The 14,174-nt window shown below is 30.0% G+C and overlaps 1 protein-coding gene across 1 annotated transcript; it reads right to left on the bottom strand.

The window, feature by feature from the left end:
- Positions 1-1,762: 1,762 nt before the first annotated feature.
- Positions 1,763-11,572, bottom strand: LOC105328276 (uncharacterized). The gene is made up of 10 exons (XM_066081798.1): positions 11,439-11,572; positions 10,932-11,063; positions 9,484-9,612; positions 9,102-9,233; positions 6,749-6,877; positions 6,001-6,132; positions 4,861-4,908; positions 4,549-4,666; positions 4,352-4,436; positions 1,763-3,618 (listed from the first exon to the last, which is right to left on the bottom strand). The coding sequence occupies exons 3-10, from the start codon at positions 9,524-9,526 to the stop codon at positions 3,352-3,354; spliced, it is 954 nt and encodes a 317-aa protein (XP_065937870.1). The 5' UTR covers positions 9,527-9,612; positions 10,932-11,063; positions 11,439-11,572; the 3' UTR covers positions 1,763-3,351.
- Positions 11,573-14,174: the final 2,602 nt, after the last annotated feature.

Here is a 14,174-nt window from a genome sequence, read left to right on the forward strand (position 1 = left end):
TCATTATTATAAGATCATAAGTAAACGTTATTATATATAAACCTAATACAAGTAAAATGGGAAATTCAATAATGTTTTTGAAAATTCTCAGTAATCAGTGGCATGTCTTTTAAAGCAACAACAATTTTTGGGGTGTTTTTTTCTGTTTCAAGTAGTTTGGAAAGAATTCTAGAAATACATTTATCTGCAAAGTTTGTTTTTTACTTTTTTATTGGCATTTAATTGATTTTTCAATTAAAATTGTTCATATAAATAGAACTGAACCAATATGAAATATACTGGTCGATAATAAGATTGATTAAATGTTTTAATATTGTTGAAATGAGACGGCTTTATTTCTTTTTATTAGTCATTGTCGTTAATGTTTTTCTTATGTCTTTATTCAGCCAATATCTATAATGATTTGGGAAGGTAGGTCTTCAACGCTATTAGATATTTGATTCTGATGTTCGTGGTATAATTTTAGTAATTATGCGACCTTAAATCTGCATACATCTCCGTTTTTTTGCAGCATTTCACATTTGTTTTTTTATATTCGGATTCCAATATAGCGAAGGCATCAACTTTTTATCAAAGCGTTTTTCGTCCATTTTACCGATATGTTATATCCGTCAAATCCTAGCACTATTTTTTTAATCTTCACACTTTTCTGTCTTTAAGACAAGCCAGCCAGTCTTGCTATATTATCTGTGTATCCTGCCCAAACTTTCTATATACATGTACATTTATCTTAATACTTATCTTTCTACTTGATTATTTTAAATTTTTTAACAATTTTGTTTGAAAGAATTTAAATGCAGGTTTTCCCTACGGTATTTTAAGAAAAATGATACAATAAAAGATGTAATTTGAATTTTTTTCTAATTGACCTTGAACTTTAATAATTTGATCGGCCAGGCAGACACTCCCATTCTTGCAAAAGGTTTAAACTAAATAAATTATGGTTTCAAAATCATATCTAAAATGATAAGAAGATCTTATTGGTCATTTAATAACGACATACAAGACGTTTTTCAATTTTAGAAAAAAAAATCAATGAATGTTTTACCTTAGTTTATAACCTTTTATTTATCAATTAATCTAATTTATTTATCTTGTAGACAACCAGCTTTCTTAAAAGTCCCAATTCTGAGATCATGCAGCTACCACTACCAAAGGAATATGTTGCTATATTAAACGGCCACAAGGATAAAACGAACTCGGATAAATAAAGTAGACACCTTTAAAAATGCACTATAATAATCCTCAAAAATTCAAAAGTTATTCTTTGTTTAACTATGCTATTTAAAGTGTATGATACCGCTCCATTGCTGATATGAATTACAATGTATCTATAACTTGACATACTTATACAAGAGGCTACATGTGTATGTGTAGGTTGTGCCTTATTCAATATCATTATTGGATTTATTCAATAGAAATAAGTTACAAAGAAAAAAAGTTTTGACTGATTTTTGTTTTTTCTATCTGCATTATTTTAACTTACGTGTGATAAGGTTTTTTACTCGTTTGGTTAAACATTTACAAATTAATGTAATGTTAAATTGCTTCTTAACGACTAAGTACAGTACGTATTATTTTAAATTAACTATATCCATAATTGATTTCCGTATAAAGGGGTTTAACTTATGTAGTTTAATTGACGTATGGTCATCACCTCCATCTTTCGATACATAATATAAACACAAAACAAGATGTGTTATATGTTGCTCTTCGCCACCAGCATATATTTAATTGTTACATTGTAACACATTACGTCATTAAAATTATAAAAAAAAAAATATTGCGCAATACTACAACTGAAATGTAATTGAATTATGTCGCAATTCTGCATTTGGTCTTAATATGATGTAAATATTATCAATATTCGAACAGTAGTTAATAATCATATACAAATATGAATTTATGAATTGGCTAAATTGGGAAACTGAAACGAAAGTTGGTTACGTAATATCGTCAAACAAATTCATTGTGGTCTGAAAACGACATGTACACATACAATTAAATGTACGAATGAAAAAAGAAGAAAATGAAAATAAAGAAAATAATATAAAAAAATTAACACTTCAAAGGTTAGGGAGAGATGGTGGATTTTCAAAGAAATTGTCTGAAGGAACAGAGTCGGAATTCAGAGGTGTTTCCCGTGCGGCATCCTGAAAGAAAGTTAAAAAGCTCGTCTTTCTAAACAAAGAGAGTCGCTAGAATTTCCGCGTTTAATTCCATTGGTCAAATTATGACACCAACATTATGTAAACGCATAGAGCCCTCTCTACTTCTTGATTATACAAATATAAAAGTGCGATAACTCGTAAGCCGAAAAATTGAAAAATATATGTATATAAAGCATTTCAGGTAAACTTAAAATTTCTTTCTAATTCACCTAAGCCAAAGACTCCAGTGAGATTTTCTAATCAAACTTTATGCGTTATTTGTCTGTCGTTGTTGAGGTCGCCAAGCTCGCTGACGTTGTTGTGATAAACATTTTTAAATTTTCACCTTTACCAGAAACATTGAGTCAATTTCCAATTCTAAAATATTTGATCCCCCCAAAATATTTTCAAATTGTTATAGAAGGCAAAACTATAAACTCCCAAGCAAAGGTTGAGCACATGACTCATGTATGAAATGGGAAAGAATCAATTTATATAATTAAACTTGATTTCATTGTATATTTTGATAGGAAATACACCATACAACAGCTGTACATGTATGTATGTAGCTCCCGGTTTAAAATATAAATCGGATTGACGAACTGAGAACAGTTCCATACGTGTTAAAAAGTTGAAATGTACAGTTTATGGCAAACAAAACTTGCGCTCGTTTTTTTTTACTGATTAATCTTATTTTACATTAACTCTCTGGAAATAGTACAATCTCGGGCAGAGAAGATTTTGTTGCCTGTAAATACTAATATGTGTCAAATATATATATTGATGCAAAATTGTCCCTTTTTGTTGTGTCTGTTTGTCTGACTTCACAACTTCCACACAATCACAAGTTGGTACATGTGCATGTCTTTTGTTCTTTTTCCGTAAATGGTTTAATATATTACGGAGATAGAAATTGTGATATTAATTTTAAATCATTCACTTCTACCTGTAAGTTAACCCTTTTTTTTTTGCTCTTATGTCAAACTGCAAACAAACATATTTCCCATACAATATTAAAGTCATGTTAATTGACATGGTTATATTTGTAAATGATGGATAAAACATTTTCTATAAAGGATATCTCAAAAAATCACGTAAGTCTCCAACAAATTTCATTATTTTGACCTCAATAAATAAAGTGTCTTTAAATAAATAAATATCAGTTAACACATTTATAAGCATATTGACAATCTTTGCTTGTTTAATGTGTTAAAATAGAATAGTCGTCTCCATTTTTTGAAGGTGATGGTCGAAAAGTGGCTGCATCAAGTATATTACTGTATTCAGAGAGATCCGTAGAGTGATTGGGCACAGCACATGCATGGTCGTAAGTGTCGTCAACTTGTTCCGTATGTTCGTGTAAATGATTATACACGTCATCGGTCCTTTTATTGTCTTGTTTTTCCGACAAATTGTATTCTTGTGTTTCTTTTGCAAAAGAGTATGGGGAAAACATTGCAACATCTCGCTGAAAAATTAAAACAGATAAGTAAGTTACATATACTTTTTTTTTTACTGTAATCTGATATGGAATGCAAATATCTTTACGAAGGTTGGCATTTATAGAGTTTAGCATACAAGGAATATATTAAACAAGGTAATAAAACTGTTATCTTTCTTTTATATTTTATTTTTAAGCCCAGAGTATTAAAAGTTTGAAAAAAGGAAAATAAAGTTGATCAGGTGAATATAGAATATCATTAATTAATAAAATCAGTATATATAAATATTGTTACGAGTTATTCTACGGACGTTCTCATTTAAATTCATTCGTTGTATCAATATTTTAATTTAAAGAATCATCATCAAATTTCCAATGATCACTACATGATATAATATACATGTACGTGTGCTTTTTTTGGCTAGTTTTATGTGTAAACACTTATCTGATGTGATCATTGCAGTTAAGAAAAAATAGGCCTAATGCCACATTCCATTTCCATTTTTTGGGAGGGGGGTCAAGCAATAAATGCTTAGAATACAACTTTTATAAACAAAAACATTACCTTTCCAAAATTGTAGTATATTCATAATTTATGTCACACATTAATATTTTCGTGTATATTCAAAAAAGCAATTACTACATTTCTTTTGATATATGTTTTTTTCAATTTAAATCTTCAGTGTCGGTTTTCATAGACTAAAGTGATGGCTTTTCCAATATCTTCAATCAATTTTAAATGCATTTAACATGTTTTTACCTTCTTATCGTTTCTGTAAGAAATTTGAGCACTGCTGGCACCACCATACGTTCTGTTGCCTGCAAACATAACGTCAGGTTCCTCTCTTCGAAGACAAAAATATCCCTACTTAATACAGTTGTTATTCAAGTCATATGTTAAGGATACATGTATGAAGAATATTTGATAGATAGAAAAAAAATTGTTCGCAAATGTACCTTTTTCTGGTTCGTAATTTTAATCTTCTGTACATCAGGGTCGTTACAACAGCAGTTACAATCACACCAAGAATACATCCGCCAAACAATGTCCCAAGCGTCACTCCAATGGTGGTGTCTTTTGGTAATACAAGTAAACATGGAAGTGTGCTTTGATTAAAAAAATCTACTAAATTGTTCGATGTAACAATGCTTAGAATTTTTAAATAGCAATTTATCACAGAGGTAATATTGGTTTTTTTTCTGTCTTTTTAACGAAATCTCATGATAACGGAAATAGATAGATATTTGCTTTTATATTTATTCAGTTACCATGTTGTTGACTATTTGAACTCTCAATCCCAAGACTGTTTGGGTGACCTAGATAAAACAAATTAATAATCTTACGTACCTATATACACACTCAGTCATACAATGTACGCGTCCCTGTCGATCAACAGTTTAGATTTTATTGATTTAGGGTATTATCTATAGATATGCACACTTATTCTTTATGAACAGTTCAATAAGTTCTCACAAGTTTATGTTTTTTTTGACAAGTTCATTATACTAAAATAGCAGTCATTGATACTAACAATTGAATAAACTGTAGAGACCGCTATTTTTTATTTTTTTTTTGGTTAAATTAAGGAGGTCGAATATAAGTGGTTTCAGTGATAAACTACAAAAAAAACTTTACTTGGCTCTCGTTCAATCATATATCAGCAGGCAATTTGCTTGCTGGTATTTATAAGACCTGATGAATACTATGTCGTATAAATGTATAATTTCTACAAACTGAAACTAACAAAATATCATAGTGTAGTATTTAAGACAAATTTTTACAAATATTAATAAAGTTAAAGATTTTCTCTTAAATGATCATGGTTACGATTTTGGTCAAATTTTATTTTTCTGTTTGAATAACTTGCAATGCTCTAGGAATGCATTTCTGATAATCAATGTAAATCTGGGTGCCAGTTGATGAATTTTGAGCTTCAACATTCAAAATGTTAACAGAAAGGCATTTGTAATAGGCAACCAAAATTTCAGTGTCATTTGTTGAGTTATAAGCGAGTTACAAAGTGTACATGTACAATTCCTCGCAATGTAAACAAAACTTTTGTGTACATTTTGAATGTTGAAGTTAAAATTCCAGTTTAAGACCTAAAATGAATGTGTTAATCGTTATAGGAACTGTTTATTTATGCTTAAAATAAATAAAACGATTGACAAATCACCTTAAAAAGATTTTTTACTGGTATATTGAACCTATGTAAACATAAACAAGGTACGAGCCTTGTTTACATGACGAAGAAATGTGAGACCTGTAACTTGCTTAAACTCATCGACTGGCACCCAAATTTCATTTGATCATTACAAATGCATTCCTAAAGCATTGCAAAAAATTAAAACAGAAAAATAAAATTTGAGCAAAATCGTGACCATGCCCTTTAATCTGCCTAACATTACTTTTTTCACATGCCAAATCTGTAACAGTGAACTCCTTTGCACATATGCATCTTCCGTTTTCGCAAATTCCAGAGTTATCACTTCCTGTGCATTGGTTGCTTAAGTTGCAAAGCCCACCAACGGGAATGGTATCTGAAATGATAATAAATAACTATGTACGGATTTAAGCAATTACAAAAGAAAACAAATTGCTAAAAACATAATCAATATTGTTAAGTATAATATTCATTGATTGGTGTTAAGAACCAAATATCTTCAAAGTTTACTTAAACTAACGTAGAAATGGTACTGATACAATAGGTATGCCAGCAATGGTTTATTTTCTCATTGATAGATAATCATATTTTCATTATTATTTTATAACATAATGTGTAATTTACACTCCCTGGGTTTTGAACCAAATGAATATTTTAAATCAAAAAGAAATTTACGTAACTCTATGTCAAAGATTCATCTACTTATTTACAGGTTCCATTAGATTATGGCGATTCAAATAATCAAAACTATAGGTATAGGCCATTTTTTGTCACAATCGTTGTTTTAATTGCAGTATTTGATTATTTGTGTATTAACTGTAACATGTTACATTAATTGAATATTTATATAATTCAATGGTTTTTTATAAACCATGAATTACTTGAATATCAATATGAGTCATTAAACAATTTTTTTGGAACAAAAAGGTACTCAAATATAAGCTTACCGAAGATACCATATGAGCAAATATTTTTTTAAAAAGATGACAAACCTTTCATGCAACTGTCTGCATCAAATGTAGAATACCCATTTCTACATTTGCATGTTCCATTGAAACAAACTGAGAACGGTTGTGTACACTGTGCTGTAAGCTCACACGAATCATTTAATTGTAGATTTCCTAGTATGAAATAAAAAGTAATGAATGATAATAAGCTGCCATTTTTATTCATTTAAAAGTTTTTTAAGACTATGATGAACTATATTTCAAAATATTCAAAAATTTGCACAAAAAAATCTCTTAACTCGACATGATTATACTTTAACAACTTTTGAATATTTCTTTAAAAATAGGGAAGTAAGTATTGCAATTACTTGGGACCTATCAAATCATAGGCATACATGTATTTAGGGGAAAAAAATGAATTCCCTACGATTATATTTATGCTCGTGTTTGACACTCTGTGTAAGAAAGAAGAACATTTCTGTATCATACAACAGACCTTTTACTCCAATATTGATAGCAGTGATGAGTAATTATTAGCTTTCTTTATAAGTAACTAGAATTTCTTAAAATTACCAAAATATTCTAGATATTGATTATTTTTCTCGAGAATTACTTCACGTAAAAAATCATTTTGATGCGTTTACATTGTATATCTACATTTAAACTTTCAAACTATTTTTTTTTACGTTATTTCATTAATATAAAAATAGTATGACCTCCTTCAAAGGAGTTTCAGTTTATCATATATTAAAAAGACTGGATAATAATGCTCATTATCAGACTATATAAATCACAATAATAAAAAAGTTATGTTTTAAGGAAAATTAAAATATCAAAGCTAAAATAAACGACTTTTTTCTTTCCCTTAATAATAGTGTGTAGCTAAACAAAGATTGTGTAAATTTCCTAGGAAGAGGTGATGCTAATGTTGTAGGCAACCCAGCTTCTCAAACACACGCATACCTAGCTGTATATTCAAAAGTTTACTGTAATCATTTTCTTTCAATTTATCATTTTCCGTATTATTTGTTGAAAGTTTTATTTTAAAGGAATTTTATAAAGATATTTCATAAAATTGTTAATTCGTTATATTTTACAATGTTGCGCGAATAAACATCATGAATACCAAATGTGTATATGTATGAAATAAACGTGTGTTATTCATAGTCTTAATACATACAATTTTGTAGATAATAATAAATACAATGTTGTACATAGATTGCAGATGTGTGTTTACAATATAGTTGCCTCTTATTCATGGCAATGGCAAATTTAATTATTATTTCTTTATTCTACTACAGTTATTGCCGAGATCAAAGAGATGCCGCGGACATTATTTTCCAATATACCACAAATGTCATCAGTAAATTATCAAATCTTAAACACATACTAAACTCGAGGCGATAATGAGTTTATAACTTAAAACGTGCTTTTTATTAGAAAAAAAATTGATAACACGGGTTATTGTCCTTTAAAGCGATGTGTATTCCCTTAAATGTTTACTTCAGAGCTAATCGCGGCTGGTTCAAGACCCTCCCACAACAAATTTTTACTGCTTGTTTGTCCCAATAAAAAGAACAAATTAATGCAATTAATGAAATTGTCGAATTCATTAATCTTAATTAATAACAAGAAGATTCATAAATAATTTAAGTGTGTATTTCATTCATCTAAAGAAAATAACGTCTGCATTTGACTCTGATCGATAGTCTGCAATCGATGTATTTGTAAAAAACATGCCGATGTACTAACAAATTGACACCCTGCCTATTGGAGAACGTTTTGTTATAGATCAGAACGAGTACAGATTAATTATAGATTATCATCAGTCTGATCGTATGTTTGCTCGGCAATATGTTATTACTTCTTTGGTAGCCGGTGAAATTTGCCGAGTATTTCGGAATGAGGTGTTACATAGGCCCGTCTACCCCACCCAACCACTCCTCCCTCCAACCCCAACCCCGACAATGCTTAGCAGCAGCTGCAGGTGCTTTATGCGCTCTGGAAATTGCAATGGGGCCAGACACGTTCCAATAGCATGCGCGTAAATCCTTTTTATCAAATACACAGGAATAGGTTGGGTCCAAACGTCTTACTTGAACGAAACGTTTTCGATACACGTTCCGAAGCAACCATTGCTAACAAAACCTTTGGGGTAACGCGGAACAGCCGTCTCAAACAATCCAATTCAGCTCGCTTGAAAATATGACCTACTTCCTCTTTTTATAGATAAACCGATTAGCTGATATTCGGAGCTGTTAGTAGGATAGAAATAAAGTTATTTTTATCGTATATGTTGCAGAATAACCTCCGAGGTCGATATATGTTGATTTAAATATAAAAACCGCAAGCAAGATGAAACATTATATGGTTTTTTTTCAAATCTCTTGAACATTACTTTTTTTACACGCCAAATCAAAATTTGTGAATCCTTCTGTACATATACATCTATCATGTCTGCATATTCCTGAATTCTGGCTTCCTGTGCACTGTTTGTTTAAACTACAAACCCCACCGACGGGAACACTATCTGAAACGATGAACAAAGGCAATTCAATGATTTAAACAGCAAAATAAAATGAGTTGGCTTAAAAATGAACAAAATATAAACAAAGTATAAAAATATACCCCGATTACAATATTAAAAAGTCACATACCATATAGTAGTAATCTCATAACAGGTATGAAAGCAATGTTAAGAGTCATAATGTCCGTGTTAAAGTCAAGTTAGATTTGTAGGCATAATTATAAAAAAAAACTTAACGAAAATTTTTACAGACCTTTATAGCAATTATTTGTATCAAATGCAGAATAACCAGTCATACATTTGCATATTCCATGGAAACAAACTGCGAATGGTTGTATACACTGCTCTGAGAACTCACATGGATCATTTAATTCAAGATTTTCTGGAATGGAAACAAATTATAAGTAATGCTGAAAGGTTTTATTTAAAATTCTTTAGCTAAAATAATCAAGTAAAAGAGCAGAAACACTTTTTAGCTGACGTGTTCTTGTGTTTCCATGTATTGAATATTTATTTTAAAAATACTGTTTGGAACGTATGAAATAATAAGTTTACAGTCAGTTGAAGTATATCATTTCCAACATACACCATATCGTAGCATAGCAATCTCTTATCATGGCATTAAAATCTCATTCAATATAATTATATTCTTATTCCTCAAAGCATACCATACCATACCATATCATAGCATACAACATAGTTTCAACTTGGTTGTAAATAATTTCATTATAAAGAATAACTGTGTTATAATGCATATTAAAGTTAAAATTTCATAGCTTTTATACTTTCAAATGTTTGAAACTTTTCTGTATTCAGTGGTTTTTGTGTTCAAAAGTCATAGCATAACATATCATATCGTTAAGCCTTTGTTTTACTTTCCCACAGCATAGCACGCAAATGTAATAGTATTGCATGTAATTCTAATTGCATTTTATTAAAATCGCATACTTAAGCATAATGAAATGACTGATGGATATATTTATAAAAAAGCAAAATATAATTTCATTAGCCTATGCTTATGTTTGACATTATCAGTAATGCCTAGGTCACATTTAAACCAATTGCATGGTCGGGTGAAAAAAATGTTCTCGTATCATGGGCTAAAATATATATTCAAGAACAACGTTGGTGTCTCTAGCAGTTTGAATAGACATAAGTCGGTGAATCGTCGTTCAATCATCAAACGTTGAGCAACAGTTTGATTTTTACGATTGGTCATTTCTTCTCGTCGATTAGGCCCCCATTTGTCGCAAGATTTTTGCATACTTTTGTAAGGGAAATAAAAAAAAACCAAAGTCCCCATTTTTACAGCTAGAATGTCCACAGGAAAGACAAAACACTATCATGTCCCGTTATCGGCAATTTGATAGGTGATAATTACTTTAATTGTCGTTTTAACCTAATCCAATTACAAAGTTGGCTAAAAGCACCTTTGCGCTCGAGGTCGCATATGACGTCACACATAACATCCGGTAAATCGAGAGAGAAAATATGCATATCGCGACAGTTGAATTTCTTCGCTTTTAAACTAACAATTTAGCCATTATTTAACATATAAACAATAATAAACTTCTATAATGATTTTATTTAAAAATTTCCTAAAACTTAAAAACATGCTATATGTCATTTAAGATGTCTTTCACAAGCACAGGCGTAGGTTACTAATTAAGATAAAGTTTTTTTTAAACTGATTAACATTACTTTTTTTACACGCAAACTCAACAAATTTGAATCCTTCTGTACATGTACATCTTCCGTATTCGCATATTCCAGAATTATCACTCCCGTTGCATTGGACATGTAAACTACAAAACCCACCGACGGGAACATTATCTGAAATAATAAAGTAGTTGATTTATGGATTAGAAAACGCAACAGAAAATAAGTCGGTCTAAATATTTAAATTATACTGATGAGTATAAAATTTTTTACTGATTTTAAGAATCATAAAAATTGAAAGTTTACCCAAACTAACGTACATGTATTATTAATAATAGTACAACTGGTTTACCAACAATGCATTTTTTTCGCGTTCATGGTTACTCAATTTTATATCATCAGTTCAATGTGTAATTTACACTATTTACATTATGAATCAATCCTTTCAACAATGACGATTTGATATTTACCTCCATGTCGTTGTCGAATAAAAGCATAAACTTATTAAAGATAAAGTATGAACAAAACATATTGACAAACTTAACAAACCTTGAAGACAGCTTTCTGTATCATATGCAGAAAAGCCATTTATACATTTGCATTTTCCTTGTAAACAAACTGAGAATGGTTGGGTACACTGTTCTGTTAGCTCACACGAATCATTTAGTTGTAGATTTCCTAGTATGAAATAAAAATTGATGAATGCTAACAAGCTGCAATTTTTATTCATTTAAAAGTTTTTTAAGACTATGATGAACTATATGATCACACGATTCATCTAATTCTATAAAAAAAAAAGATAATAATCTGTCATGATTATTTATCAAAAACGTTTTATTGCAAAGATAAGCTTAACTTAAAGTAGAATACATTGAATGTTATGCGAACACACTTATCATAGCTTTTACACGTATCGAATATCTCTTGAAAATCCAACAGCACTTATTTCAACAATACATATCCTCTTTATTAGTCTTATTATCCTATTATCAGTGAGAGGAACGAAATATACAATATCTTCTTTTTATATAATTTATAGTGTAAAAATTTGTTAATCTATATTAAGAACCCTGAAAATGAACAAATTGGTGTATTCTAAGATTAAATATACTATATCAGTGCAAAAGAAGATAATGAACAAATAAGAAAATCTTTTTTATCAAATTCAACCAGCTGTTGGTCATATATATTTAAATATTTTATGTTTTATGTAATACAAGCTAATGATATATAATCAGCCTTTCGTAATGAATACTTTTAATTTTTTATAAGTACAAACTAAAAAAAAAATAATGACCAATTGCCAACATAAATATGTGCACCTGTATGCTAAAATATTTGGTACCACTTTGTAAATATCTTGATTTGCATGCACATAAACCATGATAACAAACAGTTGCAAATTCCCTTCCATTGCATTGACAATTCAGTGTGTATTTCCCCTTATGATTGCATTTGAAATTTGCAACGTTCAATTTTCTAAGAAAACACTTATCCTATTCACGGCGCAGGAGTACAAATATAAACGTCATCACGCGTTTTGAATAAATTTGTCATTAAAAGATGAAATTAAAAGTTCAAACTTGATAATTCTCAAGATTCAATGATACTCATCAACCAACGATGCTTATTAGACGAAAATTTTACTTTCACTACTAAGTCTAAAATTACTGACATTCCCATTTTCACTGATAAACTTAGACATTTACTGACAATGTACTGACATTACTGATAAACTTAGAAAAGTACTGACGTTTTTACTGACAGTACTGAGAAACTTAGAAAAGTACTGACAAACTTAGACAGTACTGATAAACTTAGACAGTACTGATTAACTAAGAAAAGTACTGAGACTTTTTACGGACGATACTGAAAACTTAAAGAGGTACTGACAAGAACTATTAGGTACTGACCCCACTGTTCTTACTATTACTGAATGAAATGTTACCTGATATTTTTTTCTTTATGTCATTTTCACCATTAATTAATTAAGCTACCTAGATACAGTGTTAAGTTTTTATAGACTGATATTAATTTTAAAGTATTAACTGGGTCTGTTATATTTAATTTGTTCAATGTTAACAGATATTATGATTAGAAAAATAGTCATTAACAAAAGTGTAGTGTGGGGTTTTATTTGTTACACACAAAATTGTGTTGTACCAATAGGAATGGGGTGAAATTGGAGTTAAATGTTTGCGAATGACTCGGAAAGTCACGTTTTTCATTTTCAATTTTTATACGTAAAACATCTTAATACTTTAATTCCATATGAATTGCCATTTGCAGCTAATCACATGTAAAAAATCATGTGTATATAAATTTTGATGCGGGATACAACGTCAGGCTTACCGGTAGTTAGACTTACCGAGCTAAAAAAAATTATGACAAGGTGCATGGTGACAAGGTAAAGTCGTGTTATCTTTATACCAAGTTGGCAACATTGGTACAATTTGGAGAGAGAGAGAGAGAGAGAGAGAGAGAGAGAGAGAGAGAAAGAGAGAGAGAGAGAGTTTGCATTGATTTTGAATATTAAGTTACTAATAGTTTGACTGGAAATTGATTTCTCAATAAGTTAACATGCAATCCTAATTGAATTTCAAAACTTACAATGTATCATTATTTAGGTTAACTTAGAGCGGTCAATTTAATCTCTTATCCATCAATGTTTTATTTTACCCCAGATCAATTGATCACAGAACCTAAAAACACATGTTTAGCAACTGGTTGATTGAAGATAAAGTTTTCAAAGGAGAGGATGTTGACATTTTCTCCATTTTCACTTGGTCAGTGGTTATGTAATAGCTACTGTACACAGCTTTTCTTGACAATTTGCAGTGCACGATAGCAAGGTTGGAAACAATGAGGTGACAGACACACGTGTACTTGTATAAATGCACACGTCCTAAGGTCTGAATGCTCGGTAATGCTTAACAATAATGCAAAATGTTTTTTGACACCCATTAATACTGTTCCAACTGTTTTTCAAGTAAAGAAGACAGAATTTGAAAAGTTTGAATTATCGGTTCTTTTCAAACATGAAAAGGAAGAGTTTTAAATTCGGAACATCATTTGACACATTGATATGAATTAAAACTTAATTGCTCTTTTTTATTTTTCATATTTCAAATAAAATTAAATTAAATGTATGATAATTTTCTAATCTTGTTTTAAAACCATGCATGTGTTTATTTACTTACACGTTACCGGCATTTGTATACATGCATTAAATCATTTATGAACTGTAGGATTGCTTTATATGTACATGCATGAAGACAATTCTAT

This window comes from Magallana gigas, chromosome 4, assembly GCF_963853765.1.
Source record: "Magallana gigas chromosome 4, xbMagGiga1.1, whole genome shotgun sequence".
NCBI classification, from domain to species: domain Eukaryota; kingdom Metazoa; phylum Mollusca; class Bivalvia; order Ostreida; family Ostreidae; genus Magallana; species Magallana gigas.